The sequence below is a fragment of the Microcebus murinus genome, chromosome X, assembly GCF_040939455.1.
Source record: "Microcebus murinus isolate Inina chromosome X, M.murinus_Inina_mat1.0, whole genome shotgun sequence".
NCBI classification, from domain to species: Eukaryota; Metazoa; Chordata; class Mammalia; order Primates; family Cheirogaleidae; genus Microcebus; species Microcebus murinus.
This window is the reverse complement of record NC_134136.1, coordinates 126,496,362-126,506,807: the sequence shown is the minus strand read 5'-3', so window position 1 is coordinate 126,506,807 and position 10,446 is coordinate 126,496,362. Positions and strand designations below refer to the sequence as shown.

The window sequence follows — 10,446 nt, the reverse complement described above, 5'->3', positions numbered from 1 at the left end:
TTAAAATCTGCAATTACTTTTCACAGAGGTTGTACTAGTTTGCAGTCCCACCAGCAGTGTATGATTGTTCCTATCTCTCCACATCCATGCCAACATTTATTGTTTTGGGACTTTTTGATAACAGTCATTCTCACTGGAGTTAAGTGTTTATGAACTGAAATGCCCAATATCGCTGGAATTTTGGGAGAGCCCTAAACTGTGGTCCCCAAGCCCTGGGCCGAGGACCAATAACGGTCTGTGGCCTTTTAGGGCCCCGGCAGTGGAGCTCTGCTGCACCCTCCCCACCCCCTGTCCATGGAAGAATTGTCTTCCATGAAATTGGTCCCTGGTGCCAAAAAGGGTGGGGTCCGCTGCCCTACAAGGTTGTCAGTAAGATAAAGAGCACGTGAAGTGGACACAGGAAAAGAAAATATTGATAAGATGGGCATCATGTATGTTTTCAACACATACACAGTTATATATCTGAAAATTAGGTTTTAGTTAATATATTTATTACAGCAGGTCTTTAGTCATTATTGCCATGAAAAAGTTTTCAATGAAATTTCACAAAATCCTTTAGGCTATTAGTATTAGCTTTTTTTCTTTTTATGGAGTGACACTTTGTTAATTTATGAAATATTTACAGCATTTACAAAAAGCAAGAGAATGTCTAATAACATTTCTTATACTTACAAAATTCATACATTATACTACTGTACTTGAGATGTCTTATTTGGTAGATCAATTAAGCTATGCCATAAAATAATTTACAAAGATATATTTAATTTCTCTTAATTCACTGAAAACAAAACCATACCAGCTATAAATAATCCTTTACAAATCATTGTAAAACACATTAATTGTTTTAACGCTAGCCTTAGCTTTCACAAATATACTCATTAAATGAATTAGTTTAGATAGCAAATAGAATTGTGCATTTAACTTTTCACTTTATACTACAAAACAAAACAACCTGAAAAAGCAAACTGCCCCGGTACTTCAAGTAAAAATTTGTAGAACCAGTTTTTATGCACGCTTGGGGGGTGGGGAAGGGAAACCAACACCATTTAAATTGAAATTTATAAACAATATTTTTGAGAATACACTCAGCAAATGTACATCTGGGGCATTCATTTCAAAGTATGATGCTCTAGCAACAGCTCACACACTCAAGATGCACAAGTCTACATTTTGGCAGATAAGCTGGATTGACTAGAGCAATGTTTGCAACCTAAGCAGCAGAATGCACCTGCCATCCTTGAACAGTGCCACCACCTGAAAGTGATTCAGAATTTTAGGCAAGCTCATGGAAGAATTACAAAAAAACAGAACTGGCAGTTAAAAAAAATCAAATCATATTTAACTGGGCCCCACCAGTTTTTTAATATAAAAATAAACTTCTCTTGAGAATTAGGGGAAAACATTTTATATTCCACAACTTCCAAATAATGAAAAACTCATCCCCACAGCTATTTTTCCTTAAGTCACCACTTATGATGGTATAAAAGTTGGCAATTACTTAAACACCTTGCTCTTAGGTAACGCCATGGAAGCTGAGTTCAATTTGGTTTTGGCAATAACACATCTTTCACATTTGGATTCATTTTGGATAATCCAAAGCATCCACTAAGGAGCTTGAGGAAAATCCATTTTATAAACATATTTTCCCCCTTTAATTTAAAATAATGTTTTAATTAAGCCCACAAAATGCATATTATATATATAGTATTTCTCTAGAGGTAAATTAAATTTAAATTTTATCTTTCAAAAGCTGCTTTTTAACAGTGTCAGCATTTTCCAAAACCCTCATCTTGGCTCCTTTCTTCTGACTGCCGTGTGGACACTGTAGTTTTCTTGTAATATGTATTCTAGAAGGCACATATTCAAGAGTTTAAGATTATGTTAGTTCAAGTTCTACATGGAGGCAAATATTTTAATCTACTTTGTACAGATGCCCAAAATGAAAGCCAACTATTTCCTTTATTCAGAGCCCTAATGTAGTGTCAGGGTCCCCCTCAGAAGTGAGTTTGCACATGGGGCATCATTTGGGAAGGACTAGAAGGTGATGTTGGGGGGTCAGAAAGCTTGGTAGAGTTGGCAAGCTGCAATTCCTCAAGCCGCTTTATGTATTCATCGCGCAAGGCTAAGAGCTCCATGTACCGCTGCTCCACCGGATTCGGCTGCTGGAGAGAACCATGGACACAAGTTACGCTTACGCTGGCCATGTCACGAGAAGTCACCTGCTCCACACATCTGCAGAAACTGCCACTTTCTTAATAAAGCCTTCTATCAAGGTTTAACATAATACACACTTTCCTTTACTAGTGCATCACTGACACATACAGAAAAGTACCCAGAGTACTAAAACCCCCAGCTGTTCACTGCCAAGAAATAAGTAATGTACACATTTCCTCACACATGTCACCATCTTTTAAAATTTTAATAGATCTAGACACAGTTCCAGTCTTCTGAGCTGCCTGTCCCCAGGCCCACTGTCCTTTTTGCTCTGAGAGACATCTACCACACCAGTGGATAATCAGTGACTTCCAGGGCTCCTCAGTAGTACATGCAATGCCGTACTGAGTATCCTCATACACATCTCCTTGCACACATATGCAAGTGTTGCTCTAAGGAATTTTCCTAGGGGTGGAATCACTGAGAAGTAGAGAATGGTCTCTTCAACTTCACTAGATGCTGCCAAGTTGCTCTTGGAGATGGTGATGACACCTTATGCTCCTGTGTCCTCACCAGAACTTAGGAGCCTAAGATTATGATTTTTTTTCCCAATTTGAGGGCTATAACATGGTATGCCATGGTAGTTTTAATTTATATTACTCTACTAGAACATATTTTCATGTGCTTATTGCCCATTTTAATACATGGCTAAGAGCAGCAGCTCTGCTACCCTCCGGCCTGAGTGTGTATCGTGGGTTTGCCCCTTACTAGCAGTATAACTGAACCTTCTGTGGGTCTCCATTTCCCTATGTGTAAAATGGGAATAAAAACAGCATACACTTCACAGCATTGTGAGCGTGGAGTTATACATTCTGTATTGCTACAATGCCGATTTCTTTGATGGGTAAATAGGGGATTGGTATTGAGAAAAAGGCAAAAGTCAGGCTAGAGCACAATGTGATTTTCCTTAGCATGTTAATTTTTAATCACAGTGCATAAATCTCAATGTTCAGCTCAATGCATCTTTATGTATGTATATGCTTATGTATTCACCACCCAGGTCAAGATATACAACAGAACAGCCCTGCAAAAAGTTAATGTTTTGAAGCGATCATAGGGGCAAGCTTTCTAGAAAGCTTGAGCAATATATGAAGACCTTAAGGAAAAAGCAGAATGTCTACAGAGTGCCTTCTGTTAGTACACATAGTGGCTTCCAGAACCGTGCTGTTTTCTACTGTGTTAAGCAATTTGCCAAAGTTATGAACACCAACAAGGAAGCTGTGAAGACAATGCATTGATGAAGGAGACTGGATCTAATTTTTAATGGTGAAGAGAATGGAATCTATTGGAAGCAGACACCCTCCAGAACCTGCATCCCAGCAGAGAGAGCATGAGCCCTGGGTATAAGACTGTGCATGAGCTTCCTGCAGCTGCCCTAACAAGCTAACATGAACTTGGGGGACTTAAAACAACAGAAATTCATTTTCTTATGGTTTTGCAGAGCAGAAGCCCCAAGTAAGGGTGTCAACAGGGCCATGCACTCTCTGGGGGCTCCAGGGGAGGATGCTTCCTTGCCTCTTCCAGCTTCTGGTGGCTCCAGGCTTCCTTGGCTTGTGGCAGCATCACTCCAATCTCTGCCTCTGTCTTCACATGGCCTTCTCCCCTCTGTGAGCCTGTCTCTCAAGTCTCCTCCTCCTTTCTCTTATGAAGACATCTGTCATTGGATTTAGGGCCCACCCCCCCTAAATCTGGGATGATCTTAAGATCCTAAACTTAATTACAACTGCAAGGACCTTTTTCCCAATTAAGGTCATATTCATAGGTTCCAGGCAGAAACGTCTTTTTTTTTCTTTTGGCAGGGTGTGGGGGCATTTTACCCACTACAGGCTGCCAAGGAGTGACTCAGCTAAAGCCAGGTACAAATACAGCAGAGGCATAACTGCCCACGTTTCTACTGAGATTGTTGCTTTCATTAGCACTCTGGTTACAAAGGTCCACAGGTTTGCAAGAGGCCTCCTATTCCTATTCTTCCCATAATCACTGTTATTTTTAGTGTGTGACTTGGCACTGTCAGATTTTTCAGGAATGCATATAGGGATGGCATTAGAACAGGAATACTTGGTAGAACACGTAACGCCCAGTAAATGCTGTGCACTGCTTGTTAATATCTTTGCTCATTTTTCTCTTCATAAACTTGACTGAGGGCCAGATACTGTTCCATCAGTGAACAAAGGAGGCCCAAAATACCCATTTTCACGGCCTTTATCTTGCAGCAGGGGGAGCTAGACAAACAAACATAATCATCTTGTGAGTTCCATAGAATGTTTGAAGGTGATCAATACTATGGAAGAGTAGAGCAGGGTAAGAGGCTTATACTCTAAACTGGGTGGTCAGAGAGAGTCACACTGAACAGGTGATTTCTGGGGAAAGGCTTGAGGGAGATGGAAGGTGCTCAGTGGATATTTGAGTGTCTGAGGAAGAGCAGAGAGGTCAGTGCGGCTAAAGCAGTGTGTGACACAGTTGCTGGTGAGGAGGCCAAGAGGTTGGAGAGGTAAGGGGCAGGGGTCAAATGAGGCCTAAGAGGCCATCATAAGGACTTGGGCTTTGACTCTAGGTGAGATGAGCAGCTACCTGGCCAGTTCTGAGTAGTAGAGTGGCATGATCTGCTTTACAAGGACACTTTGGATGCCATGCTGAGAACAGACTGGAAAGAAGCAAGGGGAGCATATCAAGGAGTCTAGCTAGAAGGCTACTGCTACCACGAGGGGAGAGGGCACGTGGCCTGCACCTTTATATATTCATAAATAACTTGTTCTAAATTCTTCAAATTTCAAGAACTTCTTCAAGTACAGATGGTTGAAAAGAGGTTACAGGATCTATATAGAAACTACCGACACTTTTTCATTGCCAATGTTTAACAAAAAGCCACAAAAATACAGAAAAGGCTTATTTTATAGGACACAGTGCTCATCTATAAAATATTTTTTAATTAGAAAAGGAACACGTTCTCTGTAAAAGTGGTTAGAACCCTGGAAAAATTCCCATTTCCTCTTTACTTGCTATTCCAAACACTAGGACTCCTGCTAAACAAATTCCCTCAATGTGCTTCTCAGATCCCAAACTAAACAAGTGAATGTTCTCAAGCCCTGGAATCTGTCACTTTCCAAAAGAATGCACATTTCAACCATTACCAAATTGCAAAAGCCTTTCATGCAAATGGCAGAGATCTCGAAAGGAGGGTGCCAGCTTGAAATGGGCATTTCCCCAATGAGAAGAGAGCGGACAGACTGGCACGCGGCCAGCTGCCTGAGTGGAATGAAAATCTGAGAGACAGACCACAGCCACAGTGCCCTGCTGTGGCCAGCCTATTTCTGGTGGATTAAAGCTGGCGCTTATGTAAGACTGGACTGTGAGAACAGGTAGTTGACCACCCAAACAGCAGGAAAACGTGCAAAGCTTTACAAAGGGCCACCACAAACACTGAATATTTATAATGCTTAGAACAAATCAATAAACAGATGTACTGCCAAACCTTTCCAAAAAGGCTGTTTTTCCTTCTGATTTTGGATTGACTGAGGGTGGGAGAATGAAAAGCTCAAGTGTGTCTTTAATAAAATGTGGAGTCTTTCACTTCAAAAATCATTGTTGCCATCTTCACTTGATAAATGGCCAACTGAACTGACTATCCACTGACAGGTCAATTACCTTTATTTTAGAAGAAATGAACCTCAGTAAAAAGCCCCCTGACATTAGCTGACTCTGTGCACACACCTGAACCAGAGTGTAGCAAACCTTTTCTTACCTTGACAGGATCATCTAAGTCTAGTCAATGTAAAGAATTTTCTAACGATGCATATATGATATGTAACCACGTCAAGTGATTAATGGAAATCCATGGCTATAAAAACTCAGAAATTTTCTAAAGCTTTAGATCAGCTTAGATTTTAGTAAAAAAATTCTATCATTCACATTGGCAGAGGAATTTATCAAAATTCATGGTTTAGTAATTAAAAAAAATTTTAAAGTTTTGTTTAAAAACAAGTTTTTCAGCCTATTTTTCCTTATAATATTAAAAACCACCATATGAAATATCATTATCTAGGCCCAGAAGTAACCATTCAGCTGACATCACTGTCTTTTAACAATGCTACTTCACTTACTTGTTGCTTGATTCTGGGGTTCCATCTGATGTAGTAATTCACCCAGAGTTCCAAGTGACGCATACTGGCAACTGGATATAAGACTCGATTGATTTCTTTAGTATAGAAGGGGTTTTTGAATTTTTCTTTATTGTTGTTTATCAGCGACCATAAAGAAACAGTTCTTTCTGTAACTTGCTATATAGAGAGAAAGTAAAAAGCCTAAGTGAAAACACAAATACACAAGCCATTTTGCAGCCTGTGGCAGTACCTTGACAGGATCTTGTTCATTGGCAACTTGAATCACACATTTACATTATCCCCATAATAGCTCAAAAAGCCTCATGGGCCAGTGAGTGCTTGCTAGCCACTTACTGATATTTGCCTAGATAATGGCCTAGCTTGAGAGCCACTATTTCTGCCAGAAGACAAGGGGACAGATGCTATACCATCAAATTCAATTCACTGACCTAAGTTAAGACTATTTCTGGCTAGGTAAAAACATTTATGAATAGACAGGCAGTAATGTTCTTTTTAGTTCAGTGAAAAGAAAAATCATAAGATCTCATCAGCTTTTCAAACTTTTCCATTTGTTAGAACTATGAAACCTTAACCTGTGTCTACTTGACAGTAGGCATCTGGACATGAAGTTATTTTAATCACCCATCCAGATGTTTAATCTATATCATGTCAACATCTAGATAGCTGAAAACATCTAGATAACTGACTGAACTGAGTCTTCACTTTATAGCTTGGTGTCTGTCATCTCATAAAGATATTCACATTTTCATTGTTTTTTTATTAAAGCTTTTTACCAAATTTTGACTATAAATTAAAGAAAAAAAAAAAGCTAGGAAAATAAAAATATAAGAATTAAAATTACCAAAGGTGGAATCTGAAATTCTTCCTAGTAATGACTTCAAGAGCAATAAGCTAAAACTGGAACATAAAAAGAATATCCTGAAATAAATGACTAAAGAAATTTTATTTATTTATTTATTTATTTATTTATTTATTTATTTTTATTGCGGCATATGATGTGGGTACAGATTTTAAGGTTTCAATAAATGCCCTTTCCCCCCTCCCCCCACAAGTCTGAGTCTCCAGCATGACCATCCCCCAGACGGTGCACGTCTCACTCATTATGTATGTATATACCCACCCCCCGCCCGCCTGCCCAATACCCTAAGAAATTTTTTAAACATATGTATTTCATTAACATGAACAATAATGACAGCATAATTCTACCTTCCTTTAAATACACTTAAAAACTTCAATTGTATCTTTCGATTGACATAAATCTATACTGCATTTTGTTTATTTGCATGTTTTTTGTTGTTGTTGTTGTTGAGACAGGGTCTCACTCTGTGGCCCAGGCTGTAGTATTGTGGTGTAATCACAACTCATCGTAACCCTGAACTCCTGGGCTCAAGCAAGCCTTTCATTTCAGCCTCTCAAGTAGCTAGGACTATAGGTGTACAACACCATTGTCAGCTATTTTTCAAATTTTTTGTAGAGATGGAGTCTTGCTACATTGCTCACGCTGGTCTCAAACTCATGGCCTCAAGCAATCCTCTTTGAGGTATGATTGACAAATAAAAATTGTATATATTTAAGGTGTACACATGTTTTGATAGATGTATACATTGTGAAATAATCACTATAATCAAGCTAATTAACATATCTGTCACCTCATACAGTTACCATTTTTTTGGTAGTGAGAAAACTTGAGATCTACTTTCTTAGTAAATTTCAAGTATACATTATTAACCATAGTTCCTATGCTATACATCAGGTATTTGGTACTCATTCATCATATAACTGAAGGTGTATGCCTTTTGACCAACATATCCCTTTCTCTCCCACCTAGTAACTATCCTTCTACTCTCTGTCACTATAGGTTCAAGTTTCTTTAGATCCTAAACATAAGTAAGATCATGTGGTATTTGCCTTTCTGTGCCCGGCTTATTTCACTTAGCCTAATGTCCTCAAAGTTCATCCACGTTTCCACAAATGACAGGCTTTCATTCATTTTTATGGGTGAATAGTATTCTGTTGTGTGTATACATACATTTTCTTTACGCATTTATCTGTTGATGGACACTTAGGTTGATTCTGTAACTTGGCTATTGTTAATAAACATAAGAGTGAAGATAACTCTTTGACATACTAATTTTCTTTCTTTTTTTTTTGAGACAGAGTCTCACTGTGTTGCCTGGGCTAGAGTGCCGTGGGGTCAGCCTAGCTCACAGCAACTTCAAACTCCTGGGCTCAAGCAATCTTTCTGCCTCAGCCTCCCAAGTAGCTGGGACTACAGGCATGTGCTACCATGCCTGGATAATTTTTTCTATATATTTTTACTTGGCCAATTAATTTCCTTCTATTTTTGATAGAGATGGGGTCTCACTCTTGCTCAGGCTGGTTTTGAAATCCTGACCTTGAGCAATTTGCCTGCCTTGACCTCCCAGAGTGCTAGGATTACAGGTGTGAATCACAGTGCCCAGCCCTAATTTCCTTTCAATAAATACCCAGTAATGGAATTGCTGGTAGTACTAATTTTGTAAAGAGTCTCTGCTATGGTCTGGGATATTTGTCTCCTCCAAACATGATGTTGAAATTTGATCCCCAATGTTGGAGGTGGGGCATAATGGGAGGGGTTTGGGTTAGGGTTCTTACTCTATTAGTTCCTAGAAGAACTAGTCATTAAAAAGAGTCTGTAATCCCCTGCTTGCTTCCTCTCTAGCCATGTGATCCCTGAACATGCTAACTCCCCTTTGCCTTCCACCATGAGTAGAAGCAGCCTGAGGCCCTTATCAGATGCCAGCACCATGCTTCTTGTACAGCCTGCAGAACCATGAGCCAAATGAACCTCTTTCCTTTATAAATTACCTAGTCTCAGATATTCCTTTATAGCAACACAAATGGACTAAAACAACCTCCATACTGTTTTCCATAATGGCTGTGAAAATTTATATATCCACCAATGTTGTATAAGGATTCCCTTTTTTACACATCCAAACCAGAATTTATTTTTTGTTTTTTGGATAATAGCCATTCTAATTAGGGTGAGGTGATATCTCATTGTGGTTTTGACTTCCATTTCTCTGATCATTAGTGATAAGCATTTTTTCATGTATCTGCTGGCCATTTGTTTGTTTTCTTTTCAAAAATGTCTATTCAAATTCTTTGCCCATTTTTTAATCAAATTATTTGCTTTTGAGTTCCTTATATATTCTGGATATTAACCCATCAGATAGGTTGCAAACACTTTCTCCTATTTCTGTAGGTTGTCTCTTCACTTTATTGATTGCTTCTTTTTTTTCTAACTCACTACTTTATTTCTTATTTATTTATTTATTTTAGCGTATTATGGGGGTACAAGTGTTAAGGTTACTTATACTGCCCATGCCCCCCTCCCCCTCGAATAAGAGCTTCAAGGATGTCCATGCCCCAAATGTTGCACATCTTACTTGTTGTGGTTGTATATACCCATCCCTTCCCCCCTGCCACCCTCCCAACACCCCATAAATGTTATTCCCGTATGTCCACATAGGTGCTGATCGGTTAATACCAATTTGCTGGTGAGTACATGTGGTGCTTGTTTGTCCATTCTTGAGATACTTCACTTAGTAGAATGGGTTCCAGCTCTATCCAGGAATATACAAGAGGTACTATATCACCATTGTTTCTTAAAGCTGAGTAGTATTCCATGGTATACATATATCACATTTTATTAATCAACTGATGAATTGATAGGCACTTGGATTGTTTCCATAGCTTTGCAATTGTGAATTGTGCTGCTATAAACATTCGAGTGAATGTGTCTTTTTCATAAAGTGACTTTCGGTCTTTTGGGTAGATGCCCAGTAGTGGAACTGCTGGATCAAATGGTAGATCTACTTGTATCACTTTGAGGTATCTCCATATTGCTTTCCACAGAGGTTGAACTAGTTTGCAGTCCCATCAGCAGTGTAGGAGTGTTCCTCTCTCTCCACATCCACGCCAGCATTTGTTGTTTGGGGACTTTTTGATAAAGGCCATTCTCACTGGAGTTAAGTGATATCTCATTGTGGTTTTGATTTGCATTTCCCTGATGATTAGAAATGTTTAGCATTTTTTCATATGTTTGTTGGCCAGTATTCTGTCTTCTTTT

At 39.0% G+C, this 10,446-nt stretch overlaps 1 protein-coding gene across 4 annotated transcripts in view; it reads right to left on the bottom strand.

Annotated features, from left to right (window-relative positions):
- Positions 1-335: 335 nt before the first annotated feature.
- Positions 336-10,446, bottom strand: part of MTM1 (myotubularin 1) — a 127,327-nt gene continuing 117,216 nt past the window's right edge. The window contains exons 11-12 of one of the 4 annotated variants that reach the window (XM_075999348.1): positions 6,315-6,491; positions 336-2,162 (exon numbers count right to left, since the gene is read on the bottom strand). In XM_075999348.1, the coding sequence (XP_075855463.1) occupies positions 1,995-2,162; positions 6,315-6,491 (345 nt within the window). In that variant the 3' untranslated portion in view covers positions 336-1,994. The remainder of the gene's footprint in view (positions 2,163-6,314; positions 6,492-10,446) is intronic. The other 3 variants (XM_012753340.2, XM_012753342.2, XM_012753339.2) reach the window with 3 other exon arrangements.